The 18,347-nt window shown below is 41.8% G+C and overlaps 1 protein-coding gene across 3 annotated transcripts in view; it reads left to right on the forward strand.

The window, feature by feature from the left end:
• Nucleotides 1-18,347, forward strand: part of LOC142151999 (hydroxylysine kinase-like) — an 87,123-nt gene that overhangs the window by 14,371 nt on the left and 54,405 nt on the right. For 2 of the 3 annotated variants that reach the window (XM_075208174.1, XM_075208173.1), the window contains exon 2: nucleotides 11,876-12,221. In XM_075208174.1, the coding sequence (XP_075064275.1) occupies nucleotides 11,879-12,221 (343 nt within the window). In that variant the 5' untranslated portion in view covers nucleotides 11,876-11,878. The remainder of the gene's footprint in view (nucleotides 1-11,875; nucleotides 12,222-18,347) is intronic. The other variant, XM_075208175.1, reaches the window with a different exon arrangement.

Raw genomic sequence — 18,347 nt, forward strand, 5'->3', positions numbered from 1 at the left:
ATCTGAGGGAATATTCTAGACAGGTTGGAATCAGCTAGGTTAAATGTATTCTTCTGATTTTTCATCTGACCTGATCACACTGGTATCTTCCACCAGTGTGTGAGAGCAAATAAACATCTTGCGTCAAAGACCTGCTTGGAAACATCTTCAATATTGCTGTATTCCTGTGATCTACAGATTAGACCCTAAATCTAATCCGTTATCTGGCTGTCTCTGAGGTTTGGACCCAAGTGTTTCCAGTACCACCGCTCTGCCTGCTACCCAGCAGCCCTGGTTAATGTGATAGGCCAGTGGGGATACATTCACAGCAACCCGGATCCATAGTAAGAGGTCCGGAGTTACCAGCCCAGGTACAACAGCAACGAGACACGCTAGCAGCATCATTTACCCAGAAGAACCCGGTACTGGATGCTGGTAAGGAGTCCAGTGGTGGCAGCTCGTGTAAGCACCTCCTACTATGGCAAGAGGGCACATTTGGGATAACGAAAGGGAACGGTGGCAAAGTATGCCCAGCCGGTTCCCAGCAATAACAGACAGGGTGGCATAGGCGGTCCATCCTATCACAGGGGCCCATGAAGTTGTTGTACCGGGGCCCTGAATTCCTCTTGGCAGCCCTGCATATATCAGTAATGAATGTATAAATAATAGACTGGTGCAGATATCTTTTGTCTAGTGTATAAATCAGAATAAGAGCCAGTCTGCATTCTGCCCTCTACTCACTTTGCTCTTTACTTAAATCACATATTGCAAGGCAAGGAAGCTGAATGAAAGATGACTGGGAATGAGTAAAAAAATGAATGCAAATGGACCCTCGTTCTCATCTTGCATACAAGGCACTATTTTTGTAAACCTACATAGGGTACAAATCACAATGTAAAACAAGTATAGCCCTAACTGTGACCAAATCTTTTAAAGATTTTCTACTTTACAAAATCTAAATATTTGACCTTGTTACAAAGGTCATTTGGCATTATAATCAATTCACAATGTATTAGCTTTCTTTTAATTTGAAAATACATAGACAATGAAACAAAACCAACTGAAAGCATTAATTAAATTTTACAATAATACATGATTTTTAAGGCTCATTTACAAACAACAAATAAATGAGCACCAGCTCTGCTTGCTGATTTGTTCCTACTTATCTGCCTAACACATTTCCTGGTCTTTGGAAACACCCTCTGTAAAATCAATCTATACATTTGTTAGTAGATCCTCAGGTGTGTGCATGGTGGAAGGAAAAAAAATATCACATCACAGTTCTATTTCCACTTAGTAGCAACTCCATCATTAATTTCATCTTTCCAGTTCTTCTCCTAAAATACTGCTAGGTTTTGAATTCGTGTCTTAAATCAAACATGAGATTGAGTGGAGGACAGCAGGGCTGTCTTTATGCACATTACACTTATGTGTGCTTAAATGATAAAAGTATTGTATGTTAGAAGTGGAAAAGACTAATGGTCTGAAACTATCTGTCCGGCAAAATTAATCTAATTTTGTCACATTCAGTGAAAATCTAGGCCCCCATATCCATGCCCATAAAAATGGCTGATATTGCAGAAAACTATGCAAATTGCAGTATTGTACATTGAAAAATAATTACACTTTATATATTCTAATGCAGCTATGGGCAACAGGTGGCCCTAGGGCCACATCCAGCCTTCTGAGCCTTCACCTGCGGCCCCTAGCTCCATCCTACCTTATTGTTTTACAAATAATGTTCCCCGGTGCTATAGGGTAAGTGTTGATGCAAATGTAAACGTCAATCGTAATTATACAACTTTGATTATTTCACTGTTTTGTGCATACCTAATTTATAGGGGTTGTATAGACATTCAGTAAATGAAAAATGTGAAAATTTATTTTTTCAGAAACAGCATTAATACATTTACACCAAATAAATGTAACAAGTAGAGTCTCAGTAACTGTATCCAGTAACTTAAAAAGTTCCTTTATAGATTCTGTCAAGTTTTTTTCTTGGTGTGGAGTTTAACGTTTCCAAAAGGAAATGTGTCTTGTAGTATAACCTTCAGAAAAGTGTGTAAAAGTTTCAAATTTCCTTGATGGTTGCATTTGATTTTTCTGTTAGATGATTTCTGTTGTTAGTTCTTTCATAATGACCAATATCATAATGACAGTAATAGTAACTTGAAATAAGAGGTAATTACCGTCTTCAGCCGTCTATGCCTGATTCATCCGTTCCCCTTCTCTTTGTCTCTTCTTGTCTTCCAAGTTCACAAAGGATTCTTGTTTTCCAGTGTCCTGGATGGTGACTCACTTCACCTCCTATGAGGCGCTTTACTGCAAAGTGCTGGCTGTTTTACCACACTGATAGCGGCTTTGCTTGTTGCAGGGCCTGATGAAGGGATCAGGCCGCCCTAGGCTAATAAGCTTGTAGCACCCCTCGCTTTCCACGTCAGACTTTCAATGCACAGTAGACAAAACCATACTTGTCCTTAATTTAAAATCCGGCTTCTTTCACCCCTCCCCGCCACGTCATGATTAAAACCATATCACATTTTTTTTTCATGTTTTCTTTTTACTTTGGAGAACAACTATTCTAATATTTTACAATTAATTTTCGTTTATACCTCTACCTGTCACAAAATTTTTGCCCCCCCAAAAGTCTTGTGCCCTAGGCTGCAGCCTAGTCAACCTATTGGATAATCAGGCCTTGGCTTGTTGTATGCTTTACTTAGCTGTGGCTCTAGGTTTGAAATCTGAAGATGAGTAATGAATGAATAAAATCCATTTTACTTCATCTTAGTCTTCTTCAGGGATGAGTATGGGTTTCTGTGTAAAATCTGTCTGTGAATATATATGTTCTCCCGTTTCCTGTGTGTTTAATTGGATGATTAGGTCTGTGGGCGGTCCAAGCAGAGGGCTTTAATTTCTCTGGTTAGAGATAATTTATTTTTCAGTCAGGTACCTGAGTATAGTACGGCATAAGTCTGTGGTACATAATCAGCAAAAAACTGTGTTAAAGTGTGTACCTCAGGTGTGATTCTTGGCAAATAGTACAGGTATATATCTCTTGAGAAAACAGCATTGGATAGAAACCACTTGCTGTTTCCTATCAAACGTAAAATGTCAGATACATGTGGAAGCATGTATTAAAGGGAATAATGTTTGCTACTTAATCTATGCTTTACCCAGACGCATATATGCTGGTACAGCGATATGGACTCCAAATACAACAAGAAAGAATAGGAGATAATATTATCCAAGGGCACATTGAACCTCTAAATATGGTAAAGAAAAATATATTTATATTAATTAATAATTGAAAAATTAAACTGGTGAAGGTAGGTTGGTGCAGTACTTAAAGCTCAACATTAGGAGTTATGTTTCACAGGTGTTAATTAATTCTCTAAGAAGCTGCCTAGATCAAAGTCTACATTGAGGCTGTTTGGTGCCAAGTCCCTACATCAAAGATCAATTTTGCCTCTTGCAGGAAGATCCTACATTCTGTAGGAAGGAGCACAACCAAACCAATTACTGAAATAATATCCAACCACAGTGGAAGGAAATTTCCCATTAAGGAAAACATTATCCGTGAGACTGTTGGAGCAATATATCTTCACAAATGCCCCTTCAATAAATAATATGGGGACAGGACAAAAAGAAGTTTAAAAGTCAAGCTTGAAAAACACTGTAGGAACATAAAAAACCCACAGTGTATCTGATCACTATGCCAAATACCACAATGGTGACCCATCCTCCCTTAGATTCCTTTGAATCCTAGGGATCAAAGGAGCTAAAACATCTTGGAGAGTGGGCTATTTCAAGGCAAACGTATCCAAAGAAGAGGCAAAGTGATCTAGAGACTTTTGTACAAAACGGCCTCAACCTAGACTTTGATCTAGGCAACTTGTTAGAAAATTAATTAATACCTGAAAAACATAAGACCTAATGTCAAGATTTAAGTAGAGATGCTTTTGGAAAACTGAGCCCCCCCCTCCCCCCGAACATAGCCGATCCGAGTACAGAGCCAAGTCGACTCGGTGCTTTCGCGCACCCTTGGAACTGAAAACATGGCAAAATATCATTGTCGCTTCGTCGGATCTCATGAGTTTTGGATTCTATAAATACTGTCCTCCACGGAGATCCGGCGCCATCTGGTGCCACAGAAAGGGTAGCAGGGTTGTTGGCAGTCTCCAGTGCAGTTGGGCAGCGTCATAGCTAAAATAGAAAAAAGAGAGGTGACAGTGTTCTTCAAAGTCTCCAGTGACATTGTAAAAACTTATAGCTCACACAGAAACAGAAGAGGTGGCAGTTTTCAGTACTGAAAGACAAATTATAGGGCTGGCAGTGTTCTTAAAAGTCTCCAGTGACATTTTACTGTGCCATAGCTCACCCACAAACAGGAGGGATGGCAGTGCTCTTGTCACTCTCAAGTGTCCAGTCACATTGTTCTGTCACTCTCCAGTCTCAGTGCAGTTGATCACACAGAAACAGCGGTAGCAGTGTTCTTGTCACTCTCCAGCCTTCAGTCACATTTTTATTGTCACATTTAAGTCTCAGTCATGATGATACTAATCCCTCTATGTCATGTGCTAAATCCTATGTTAATGTGCATAGTGGTTTTAAGGCAGGGAAATAAAAATATAAAAAAAAAAGCTTTTACCTTTTTAAAGAATAAAACACCTCTCTAATAAAGGTGAAAGTTTACTGTAGAAAAACATAAAAATGCCAAGATGCCATTTTACCCAAAATATTAGCAAACATACCAGCATCAGCTAGCTCCCAACATCTGCAATCTACACTGTCATCATCCTCACTCTCATCAGTGTGTACATCATCCTCACACAATACTAATTCATTCCCGCAGTAATCCACCATTACAGAAGTTTCTGTATTTTTATGTAATTGCCGGTAATGGGCTTCCTCGTGGAATTTGTAGTTAATGTATGGACAAACCTGTCACGATTTTTGGCCAATTCTTTTAGACCACACCAAATGTCAAAATGTTGTGCTGACTTATCTGCAACACCACTGGGTGTCTTGAGAAAGCTAAGTTTTTCCTAGCAGCAATTTTCAGACAGACTGAAGGAGGAGATATCGTTGTGTCATGTACCACTTGAGTTTTCAGCTTGCTGACCAGGAGCTCATTGCATCTCTTGAGATCTGGGTCAGTTGGATAGATAGAGAAAACATAGCTCTTAAACGTAGGATCAAGCACAGTTGCCAAAATGTAGTGATCTGATTTCAAGATGTTGATAACTCTTGGATCCTGGCAAAGTGAATAAAGTACTTGTCTTACAGGTCCAACATAGTTAGTGGAATTGCTTTGCTTCATTAACTCCTTCAATTTCTCTAGCTGCTTTTCCAAAAGTCTAGTTAGGGGAATCACTTGACTCAATCTAACAGTGTCTGCACTCTATTCACAGTTGACTAATTCAAGTTGTTTCAGCACCTTGAACAACACGGAACGTATTCTCCACTGCGCTGGACTAACGAACATTCCCCGCTCAAATTTTATTCTTCTTGTAGCTGCTGCATTCTCCTACATGCTGTTGCAGAGTGCCGAAAATGACCAGACATATTTTGGGACAGCATCTCCTGCATGTCACTGTCATTTTTTAAAAAGCTCTGTACCACCAATTTGATTGTGTGAGCAAAACAGGGAATGTGATAGAATTTCCCCCGCTGTAATACTCTAACAATATTGGTGGCGTTATCAGAAATCACATATCCTCAGGAGAGTTCAAGCAGGATAAGCCATGTTGCAATGACATCCCTTCATTTTTTAAACAGGTTGTCTGTGGTATGCCTCTTAGTGAAGCAGATGATACACAGAGTAGTCTGCCTCTGAAAGAATTACCAACCCAGTGGGCTGTCACAGTCATATAATTTCCGCTTGTCCACAAATCTGTGATTAAGTGTACAGTGGGTAGAATGGCATTTTGTAGCCCAATAATTTTCTTTTTTGAAACCTCCTAGTACAGGCTAGGAATTGTTTGTCTAGTAAAATGGTGTTGAGATGGAATCTGGTAACAGGAACACAGGACCTCAATTAACTGTCTAAAACCTGCTGCATTAATGGTGGATATTGGACACAGATCTAATACTAGCATAGTTGCAATGGCACCTGTGATCCGCTGTGCGACTGGGTGACAGCTGCCATAATTGCTTCCTCTTGCAAAGGATTATTTAACAGTCAGTTATTGTAAACTATAGTAGTCTTCTTCTTGGTCTGCTTCTGGGCTAAAGATCCACCCTAATGCTCAAGGATTCTTCTGAGGAATCCTGGAAAGAGGAGGAGTCATCTAGCCTTAGCAACTTGGATGCAGAACTAGCTCCGATCACTAGTGAGAATATTGATGATGAAGGTGTTGGGGTGTAAATTTTAGGTGCTGTGATCTAACTGAGCGAAGAGAGGTAGCTGATGCTGGACTGCTTGTTGTTATTTTTTTTAGCACGAGTTTCTGATTTTCCTAAGAGCTTTCCATGAACTCGCTTCAAAAGGCGTAACATGGATGAGGTTCCTAGATGGTTAAGGTCCCTACCTCTATGACTGTGACTTTGCAATGCTACAAATGGCTAGACAACTGTGGTCAGAATTTGGGCAAAAATAATTCCACACATAAGAGGAGGATTTTTTGGTCTTATGCCCAGGCATGACAATGGCCTTCTTCTTATGATTGGCAAGAACTGCTTCCACTGGTGCATGACTTGCAACTGTAGAGTTCATTAACAGCACTGATAGCTTAGGTGCCTTAAGCCCATTGTTAGTTTGTTTTGTGGGGGCCCAAACAAACCAAGCACTTCAGCCACAAAAGTGATAATCCTTGTCACTGAAGTGCTTAGTTTGCTAAAGTGTGCATGTCCTTTTTAAGATCCAACATAAGGATGGATGGGAGGGCCCAGGGACAATTCCATCTTGCACCACTTTTCCTTTCAGCTACCGGCGTGTGCCAATGTTACCTACATGTGCTATATAGTGTTGTGTGCTTTGCAAAACTTAGCTTTCACCAAAACACCCATTGATGATGCAAATGACTCGGCACAACATTTCGACATCTAGTCTGGTCCACTGTAAAATAATTGACCAAAATTAGTGACACCTCCACCGTAACTCCTGATCCTACTATCAACATACAAAGAATTGTGGAGCATTATTATTATTATTTTTAACGGTATAAAGACAAGTTTTATTAACAGAGAACAACATTGCTGGCAGAAGTAATGTAAGAATGGATGTCTGAATAGACGTGTATATGTATTACTCAAACCTTACACTTTGCTGCTGTTTCATCAGTATTGCACAAAGTGTTTGTAATCTGCATTTTGCGTCAAAGGTACCTAGCTGTATTTAATTTTTTTGGGGAAATGGGGTCGATTCGAAGCTCAGTTTTGACCTTGCTTTTTGCTGTGAATATTAATGTTTCTTTTTAGTGCATTGTCTGGAACAAGATCCGATATACTCAGAGTGATCACAGCCAATTTTTGGACGCCTAGCGGATTTACACTTCTGAAGTTCGTTTTTATTTGCCCTTTGAATTGCTTCTCTCTCGTACGTGTGACCACATACTTTGTTTTTTACTGGTTTCACCATCTCCAACTGTGTTATCGGAGTGATCTGGGTGACGGCGATCTCCTCGTCTTCATATTCTAAAGCTTCGTCTGCAGGGTCCAGTGAAACACCCATTTGTTTTCTCAGGTCTCTTAGCTGTTCCTTAAACTGGACATATTTATCGTCCTGCCTCAGGGCCTCCTCTATATTATTCCTCTGAAGCGCAGTGTATTTCTTGTATACAAGCTCTCATAAATCCGAGATCTCATCCAGTGGGTCACGTTTAACTTAAGTACGGTCCCCTCAACTGCATCTATATATTGGTTTAAATCTATGTTCAATGCAGAGTATTCCAACATGACGGATTCCATGCTGCCCACATGTTCTGTGTCACATTCTGTCTGAAGCAGATGTAATGCCACTCCAGTTGTAATATCCATTCCTGTGTCTTCATAAGTTTGGCAGTTCTTCAGGGATGAGAGAGAGGTATCCAAAGAGGAGAAGCAGATTCAATATGCAGCACGAGCAGACATGGTTTAATAATGTTGAGTTAATTGACAGCACTGTTGGGCTTAAGGCAGCTAAGCTATTGGTAGCTTGTTTTGTGGGGGCCCAAACAAACCAAGCACTTCAGCCACAAAAGTGGCACTCCTAGTCACTGGAGCGCTTTGTTTGTTAAACTGTACATGTCCTTTTCAAAATCTTACATAAGGGTGGGTGGGAGGATCCAAGGACAATTCCATCTTGCACTTTTCTTTTTCTTTGGCCACTGCTGTGTACAATGTTTCCTAGATGTGCTATGATCTGGCCGTGTGTCTGTGTCGTTGGTCTGTCGCTTATCATCCAGCCAGTTCACTGCAGTCTTTGTCCGAAAGTATATGAAAATAATGTTGTGACCTATTAGATAATTTGACTGGAAATGACTGGAAATTAGTGTTATTGAGGTTAATAATAATGTAAGAACAAAAAACGAGCAACATTATGTGATTTTAGCATATTTTAGCAATTTGTCTAAAAAATGCAGATCCGAAAACAAATTAAAACCAAAACACGCAAGGGCGGTTTTACCAAAACCAAAACATGAGCTTAATCCAGATCCAAAAGCAAAACCAGAACCAAAACACAGGGGGTTAGTGAACATTTGTAGATTTAAGAAATGAACCCACCTACCTCTTAACTTGTATAGATCTCAAAGAGAGAACATATCCACATATACCTACCCACCCTCCCCCCAAAACATCTAGGGACTACTAGATTGCAAATCTATTTAAACCAATCACATTATTTTATAAGTAATTTAAATATTTCACATGTTCTCAGACAAACCCTTTGATTTGAAGGACCGTTCTCCACTTTTGACATTTATGACAGAATGCTTAATCAAGTTTGACATACTCATATCCATATTTGTATAGGTCCACATACTTTGTACACTTCTCAGGATACGCTATCCATGTCAGACAGTAATACATTAAGCACCACGTGGGCTTAACCACAGTAGATGTAAAGTAACAATCTGCACCAGATTTAATTTTCAGTTTGTTTTTTTTATTTACCATATCCGGAGATTCAATGTGCCCTTGGATAATATTATCCCCTATTCTTTCTTGTTGTATTTGGAGGACATATTGCTGTACCAGCATGCATGCATCTGGATAAGGCATATATTTCATAGTGAACATTATTCATGTATCTGATATTTCACTTCTAGTAAGATTGAGGAAGTGGGTTTGATCCACATTTGTTATCTCAAGTGACATATACCCGAACTGTTTGCCAAGAAACACATCTGAGATGCACACTTTAACACACACCGAATTTTTTCCTGATTCAGTGTGTGAACCTTATATGGAACTTATACCGTATAATTCTCATGTACGTTTAAACTCCATAACTGACTGAATAAGAAATTATCTCTAACCAGCGAAATTAAAGCCCTCTGCCTGGACTGCCCACAGACCTAATCATCCAATTAACCACAGAGGAAACAGGAGAACATGTTCAATGCTTATTTATGCACACACATCTAAACTTAGATAGTTTTATTTGGGTTATAGTATATACCACTATTAAGAGAAATTATTGCTGAATTGCTTTCTCTGTTTCTGTTTTTTTCCTCTTCGTACATACGAGAAAATATCGGAGGGATCAGATAAAGTCTTTGCTTTTTTATATAAAAAAAAATAAATGTCCAAGACATTGATCAACGATCCCAGAATTATCTATCTCGGAGGGATTACATATACAGGAACATGGTGAACTAAGACAATTTGCTGTTTAATTGAGAAATTTATTGTGTGAACTCATAACCGCCTGATATATATACATCGTTATTTTATTCAATACTTTTGAGAATGACACAAGTATTGGTTTTCACAAAGTTTGCTGCTTCAGTGTTTTTAGACCTTATTGTCAGATGTTGCTATGGTATACTGAAGTAAAATTACAAGCATTTCATAAGTGTCAAAGACTTTTATTGACAATTACATTACGTTTATGCAAATAGTCAATATTTGCAGTGTTGACCCTTCTTTTTGAAGACCTCTGCAATTCGCCCTGGCATGCTGTTAATCAACTTCTGGGCCACATACTGACTGATGACTGCCCATTCTTGCCTAATCAATGCTTGTAATTTATCAGAATTTGTGGGGTTTTATTTGTTCACCTGCCTCTTGAGGATTGACCAAGTTCTCAATGGGATTAAGGCCTGGAGAGTTTCCTGGCCATGGACCTAAAATTTTGATGTTTTGATCCCCGAGCCACTTAGTTATCATTACTACCTTATGGCAAGGTGCTCCATCATGCTGGAAAAGGCATTGTTCATCACCAAACTGTTCTTGGAAGGTTGGGAGAAGTTGCTCTTGGAGGATGTTTGGTACCATTCTTTATTTATGGCTGTGTTCTTAGGCAAAATTGTGAATGAGCCCACTCCCTTAGCTGAGAACCAACCCCACACATGAATGGTCTCAGGATGCATTACTGTTGGCATGACACAGGACTGATTGTAGCGCTCAGCTTTCCTTCTCTGGACAAGCGCATTTTCCAGATGCCCCAAACAATCTGAAAGGGAATTCATCAGAGAAAATGACTTTATTCCCAACAGTCCAATCCCTGTGCCTTTTACAGAATATAAGTCTGTCCCTGATGTTTTTCCTGGGGAGAAGTGACTTCTTTGCTAGCCTTCTTGACACCTAGCCATCCTCCAAAAGTCTTCGCCTCACTGTGTATGCAGATGCACTCACATCTGCTGGCTGTCATTCATGAGCAAGCTCTGCACTAGTGGTGCCCGATCCCGCATCTGATTCAACTTTAGGAGTCCTGGCGCTTACTGGACGTTCTTGGGAGCCCTGAAGTCTTCTTCACAACTATTGAACCTCTCTCCTTGAAATTCTTGATGATCCAATAAATGGTTGATTTAGGTGCAATCTTACTAGCAGCAATATCCTTGCCTGTGAAGCCCTTTTTGTGCAAAGCAATGATGACTACATGTGTTTCCTTGCAGGGAACCATATTTAACAGAGGAAGAACAATGATTTCAAGCACCACCCTCCTTTTAAAGCTTCCAGTTTGTTATTCTAACTCAATCAGCATGACAGAGTGATCTCCAGCCTTGTCCTCGTCAACACTCTCACCTGTGTTAACAAGAGAATCACTGACCTGTTGTCAGCTGGTCCTTTTGTGGCAGGGCTGAAATGCAGTGCAAATGTTGTTTTTGGTATAATGGTCATTGTCATGGCAAAGAGGGACTTTGAAATTAATTGCAATTCATCTGATCACTCTTCATGACGTTCTGGAGTATATGCAAATTGTCATCATAAAAACTGAGGCAGCAGACTTTGTGAAAAACAATATTTGTGTCATTCGCAAAACTTTTGCCCATGACCGTATTTTCACAGACAGATGCTACACAGACACTCATACTCATCCCACACCACATAGATAATTCATTTATTACTCATTTTACAGATAAGTCAAACGCAACCATCAAGCAAAACTGAAACTTTTACACACTTTTCTGAATGTTATACTACAAGAGACATTTCCTTTTGGAACTGTTAATATTCACACCAAGAAAAAACACTTGACGGAATCTATAAAGTAACTTTTTATGTTCCTGGATACAGTTACAGTTATTACTAGTTATATTTATTTAGTGCAAATGTATAAATGTTGTTTCTGAAAAAAATCTCTGTCTTTGATTAAATGTATCGTTTTAACTTATTACTGAGATTAAGGGTTATGTTCAATACTTTTGAATGTTGGAGGGCTGCATTAGGCGGCCCCTGAAGTGTATCAGGTTGCTTGTCACTGTTCTAATGTATAACCAAACATATTCATTTTTCTTTACTGGACTATTAGAGAATGACTTCTGAAAATGATTCTGGAAAACCATGCATTGCCAGTAAGCCAGCACTTAGTGAAGCACAGGCCATTAAGCTTGTGAAGACGTTGTTTGGCTTACAAGTAACTGCTGTGAAGTCTCTGCCGAGTTATGATGATCAGAATTTTTATATCCAGGCTTGGAATGAAGGGACCACTGAACAAATGGAGTATGTTCTGAAGATCATGAATGGTGAAGACAGTAAGAATATGGAGCTAATTGAAGTGCAGACATATGTCATGAAGTTCTTGTACGATGAAGGACTTCCTATACCTAATCCAGTATTCATAAAATCTGGAAAAATCATGTCTATAGAGGCTATAGGTAAGATTTCATATAAACATCATTCATCGGTCAATAGTGAGTGTTTATATAAAATAATATTTTGTTTTATATAGTATTATAGTGCTGTTTAACTTCTTGGGTGTGGAGAGCCATACTTTTACATATCCACTAGAAAGAAATAAAACAAAAAATGGAAATATTGACTAATACTTGTGTTCAGATCTTCATATCCATACATACCTTAATCAAGCAAGAATCACACACAAGACACAGAAACATACAATTTTTCACATCAAGTATTGCCTTACACCAGTATGGCCATCCAATCTGCATACAACCATCCACTTGGTACACCTAATATTTAAGAGCACAAATAGCTGAGACAAATGATTAGATCCAGTGCCTTCCAAGCTTGCAGGATAAACCAGATACTAAATTGCTCTGCTGAACCAAAAAAAAAGGTCCATAAAATTTGCTTGTTATAACTATTCCTCCATATCTGTTCAACCAACCTGCAAATCTTTCTGACCCTATCACTTTACTACTGCCAAATTGTCAGGGCCATTTCCAATGCTCTCTAATGGCAAAGACTAAACATATGTAGCCCTGAGTCTATCAGATGAACCATTTTCTCTAAGAGATCAGAATCACTGGACTTTCTGAACTATCCACGGACCCACCTCCAACCAGTGCTGTTCACTGAGCTTGCACAACTAGTTCACCAGATAGTGTTTATGTATGTGTGACAATCCCGCTGGTGCTTCACGAATACTTACTTGGGGTGCCATGATGCAGTGTGTTATCCCACACGCTGTTGCTCTCTTCTTCTCCAGCTGTGACGTGGGTGTGACATCCGTGACCAGAGGGTCCCTGGTTCGCTCAGAGCTTTAACACAAATAGAATGGAGTGGAGACTAGTTATGGTGCCTTCTCATAAAGCACATAAGCATAACTTTGCAATGAAACATGGTTTTTTAATGCCAACTCCTCCAGCACACACTTAAGCAGATGTAAAGCTTATGATTGACTACATAGTCTCCTCACTGATTATTGTCATCTATTAACCCACCTGAAGAGTCCTTGGATATTGTGGATGGTTTATGTTGGAGACATGTGAGAAACCTGTTTGCCTGGAAACATAGTAAGCAGAGAGAAGTTGTGGTAAGTGATTATGCCACTACTGTTCCAAACAGCTTGTATGTAACCTGTTGGTGATTAATAACATCTTATATTATTATTATTATTATTATTATTATTATTATTATTATTATTATTATCCTTTATTTATTAGGCGCCACAAGAGTTCCGCAGCGCCGTACACGGCACAAACAGTCGACTAAACAAGGTGACACATTACAAACGGTTAACAAAAAATACCAAAACTTCAGAGACTCCAGGCAGGCTAATGCAGTAAAGACGAAGCAGAAGAGCAGGTATGGAGAACAGAGGGAAGAGGGCCCTGCTCAAATGAGCTTACATCCTAAGGGAGGGTAGACAGATCTCAGGCACACAGGGAGCAAGTTGAAGTAAGTGGTGAGAGAACAGGGGGGCGGGAGGAGAGAGGGGAAGAACAGGTGGAGGAGAGGTTAGGTGGAAGGTTGGTAAGCCTTTAGGAACAGGTAAGTTTTGAGTGCCCTCTTGAAGGAGGACAGATTGGGAGAAAGACGGATGGAGCGAGGGAGGTCGTTCCAGTGAAGGGGGGCAGCACGGGAGAAGTCTTGGATTCTGGAGTGGGAAGAGGTGATCAGAGTGGAGGAGAGGCGACGGTCATTGGCCGAGCGCAGGGAGCGGGCAGGGGTGTGAATGGAGAGAAGGTTAGAGATATAGGGAGCAGTAGACTGGGAGAGAGCCTTGTAAGTGACGGTCAGGAGTTTGAAAAGGATTCTGTAAGGAATGGGGAGCCAGTGTAGGGCAAGGCAGAGAGGGGAGGCAGACGAGGAGCGGCGAGAAAGGAAGATGAGTCTTGCAGCCGCATTGAGTATAGAGCGGAGGGGGGTGAGATGGGAATGGGGGAGGCCGGTAAGAAGGAGGTTGCAATAATCAAGGCGGGAGATGATGAGTGGGTGGATGATAGTTTTGGTGGCATCCTGGGAGAGGAAGGGCCGGATGCGGGCAATGCTGCGTAGCTGGTAGCGACAGGCGTGGGCGAGGGATTGGATGTGGGGGGCGAAGGAGAGAGAGGAGTCGAGGGTAACGCCCAGGCAGCGGAGTTGGGTGACAGAGGAGAGGGTGGTATTGTTAACAGTGATAGAGAGTATGTGGTGGGCGAGGAGTCTATGGGGAGGAAAGACAATCAGTTTAGTTTTGGAGATGTTAATTTTGAGAAAGCGCGATGACATCCAGGAGGAAATGGCAGAGAGGCAGTCAGATACACGAGAGAGGAGGGAGGAGGAGAGATCAGGTGAGGAGTTGTAGAGTTGGATGTTGTCAGCGTAAAGGTGATACTGAAGACCGAATGAGGAGATGAGAGACCCCAGGGAGGAGGTGTAGAGCAAAAAGAGTAGAGGGCCAAGAACAGAGCCCTGAGGGACACCAACAGGGAGAGGGAAGGGGGTATATCTACTAAGAGACTGTCCAGTGCTATCCCTCAGTGGAGTTATTTAACGTTGCTTTCAACACCATCCTAGTATCCAGGAACCTTATTTTAGTAATTGTACTTCCTTAATGCTGCAGCCCACCTCCTGCTAGAGCCACCCCTAGAGAGGTTGTATTAAAATGCTGTATCACTGCATCTGCCGCGCATCCCCCATCCATGCCACGTTGGAGCAGCATGTGACTCAACCACCTCATCCACCACCGGAGTGTTATCCGGTATGACCCCTGACGCTGCCTTATCGATACATTTCATCGCCCCTGCTGCTGTAGATTGGCCCTCACTAAATTTCCAGAATGTTGTCACATCCTGTCCCTCCAGGCACCCAACTAGTCTTTTCCGCCACCACCTCTGCACTAATTGCTCCCACCACTAAATAGGCAGAGGGGCTATAGCTTTAAAATGTTGCCCTTTCAGTTTGTTCAAGCTTAAATGGCTACATTTAATACCATTTTCAAGTTTATTTTAATTTAAACAGCGAGCATTATATTAAATATGAAGATGCAAAAATATAGAAGGAAATGTAACGTGCACAATGACATTCATAGGCACCGCAGTAATATGGATATATTATGATGGTCATAACTGTTTATTGAGTAAAAAAATTACTATACTAGCGCAAAATATATTGCTAAATAGTGAGCACAACCAATTTAACATTTGAACATTTCTATATCTGAGTATCTTCTGTTACTCTGTAGTATATAGTCTGGATACAAGTAAAAGTTTGCTGCTGCTAGACCGCTTCTATTTCGCAGGTAGCTGCTGAAAGAATGTGTCTAATACCCCATTCATACTGCACCAAAATCCCGGTTTTTTGCCGGGGCGAGCTCAAACCGGGGCGAGCTCAAACTCGGGTCTTCAACCCGGGATTTAACGAGGGGTAATTCCCGGGTCGGACCCGGGTTGCCCTTACTATGAATGGTGCAACCCGGGTTTTTCAACCCGGGTTGCACAGAAAACAAGCTGATTGGCTGTCTGCCAATTCTATTGTCTATTCTATTAATCCAATTGTCTACCTTTCAATGACATCACCATTTTTCAGCCAATGAAAACTGCTCTGGTGATGACTCCCACAAATTGCCAGGGCACAGACTTGTGCAGTATGAATGGGGTCAACCCGAGAAATTCCCGGGTCCGAGGTGCAGTATGAATGGTGTTTCTGAGCTGGGACGCTCCGAGCCCCGGCAAAAACCCGGCTTGAAAAACCCGGGATATTGCCGGGGCGGCAGTATGAAAGCGGTATAACTAACTTGCTTTGATATTGGGATGCCGAGGGCGCTTAAGAAAAGATTTTGGCTCCAGGGGCACATCCACCTGAAGAATTGCACTGTTTGGTATCTTTTCCTGGCAGAATAATCTTTTTCTCATGTAGGTGTCATGGGCACTAGGAGTCTTTACCCAGGGATCACCAGGTGATAAGCTTACCAGAGCAGTATAGGTGGTAATATGGTACTCTGGTAGCAGGGTGATCATGGAACAGGAGACAGCAGATGATAGAGATGCTCAGGAAAGTCTATGACTAGCAGCACTGGTGATATATATGTAGTAATACACGAGGAACTGTATGGACAAAGGACACGTGAGGGTAGTCAGTGGTCTGCGATAGCAAGTTGTACCACTGCTATAGTGAGGAGGAATGTCCAACAGAAACGAGGAGGTGATGAGAATCAGCGGTCTGCGGATAGCAAGTTGTACCGCTGTCTGGGTGAAGGAATGGAATCCAAGTGGAGGTATCCGGGGAGTCAGTGGTCTGCGTTAGCAAGTTGTACCACTGCTATGTGAGAGGATACTGGAACAGGTGACACGGGAAACAGGGATCAGTGGTCTGCCTCTAGCAAGTTGTACCACTGAATATATATGTGAAGAGGAGCACGGGGAGAGACTGCAATACAGAGGATAAACGGGCACCTTGAACTTGATCCACAATGACATGCACAATATAGTAATGACTGAACAGCACTGCAATAATATAAAGTCACATGAACTATCCGGGCAACAGATAACACAGTCAATGATGGTAATAGTCTCAGCGGATAGTAAACTCCAGAGGAGAGCAACTCAGTCCAGCGAGATATGCAATACACCAGCACAGTCAATGAGAAGTATGCATACCGTGGTTCAGGAGCAGGCTGTCAGACAGGAGTGCAGAGATACCTGAACGGCTGGAGGCCGGCAGGATGCGAAGTCCCAGGAGGATGAAGCGGTAATCAAGTAGGTGCAGCGCACAGGTAGGTAGACCAGCAGGGGAACAAATACTCAGGAAGCAGTAGTATGTAGAACTGGACTCCTGGAGGACCCTGAAGAGTAGCGATGGTCTAGATGAGAAGAAAGCAGTGAGGCGCAGATCCGATGCAGACTGGCGAGTAGTGACCAGCGGGAACACGGAGAAGCACGGAGAGCGGATCAGCTGTTGTAGGACGAGTAGAACTGAGGAGTAGCAGCCAGCAGGACTCTGCAGGTACACGGAGGTAGCGGATAGCAACCAGCAGGTGCAGTAACGATGAAACACGGGAGAGCAGAGCTGAGCTGGAACTGTTGAGCACGGAGAGCAGCGGAAAGGAATCAGATGTAGCAGTCTCGAGGAAACACGGGAGAGATGAGATGAGCTGAAGACTGAAGTGCACGGAGGCAGCAGATAGGAATCAGCCAAACAGTCACGATGAAACACGGCAGAGTTGAAGTGGTCTGAAGACTGTAGTGCACAGAGGCAGCGGATAGGAATCAGCTAACAGTCACGATGAAACACAGCAGAGTTGAAGTGGTCTGAAGACTGTAGTGCACGGAGGCAGCGGATAGGAATCAGCTAACAGTCACGATGAAACACAGCAGAGTTGAAGTGGTCTGAAGACTGTAGTGCACGGAGGCAGCGGATAGGAATCAGCTAACAGTCACGATAAAACACAGGTGAGTTGAAGTGGTCTGGAAACCACAGGAGTAGAAGTGGTCTGGAAACCACAGGAGTAGAAGTGGTATGGAAACCACAGGAGTAGAAGTGGTATGGAAACCACAGGAATCAGCAGCGCTGAATACACGAGGAAACACAGGAACACCTTCAGAGGCTCATGGGGAATGAGACTCCAAGATCAGGCCCCGTGGTATTGACCACAGGTGCTTAATATAGGGAGTGTTGCCTGATCTGCCAATTAAGTTAAAGGAACAGGTACTGAAGGGTTTGAAGGGGCTGCGCATGCGCAGACCCTCAGGATGGTGGACGGCCACGGTTCCTAAACATACGGGAAGAAGCACTCACAGTCCGGTGAGTGAGAGTAGGTCTATTAAACTACACTTCTTCTCTTTCCAAAATGGATGCAGAAACACATTCCCTCCTTTTTCGTATGATAACGCAGCTCACTGTTTCTCTTTCTGTAAACTTCATCACAAAGCACACCACTAATGCTTTCCACTGAAAAGGCTTTGTTTTCATGGTTTTACACACTCTTTCTCCCTAATATCTTAGTTAAAAAAATTACTATCTCTCCCTGCATTATCATCATCGTAGAACGTACTCACATCAGTCCCTGCCCCAATAAAGCTTACAGTTTCAATTCCCTATCTCACACGCACACACAG

The sequence above is a fragment of the Mixophyes fleayi genome, chromosome 4 (genome assembly GCF_038048845.1).
Source record: "Mixophyes fleayi isolate aMixFle1 chromosome 4, aMixFle1.hap1, whole genome shotgun sequence".
NCBI classification, from domain to species: Eukaryota; Metazoa; Chordata; class Amphibia; order Anura; family Limnodynastidae; genus Mixophyes; species Mixophyes fleayi.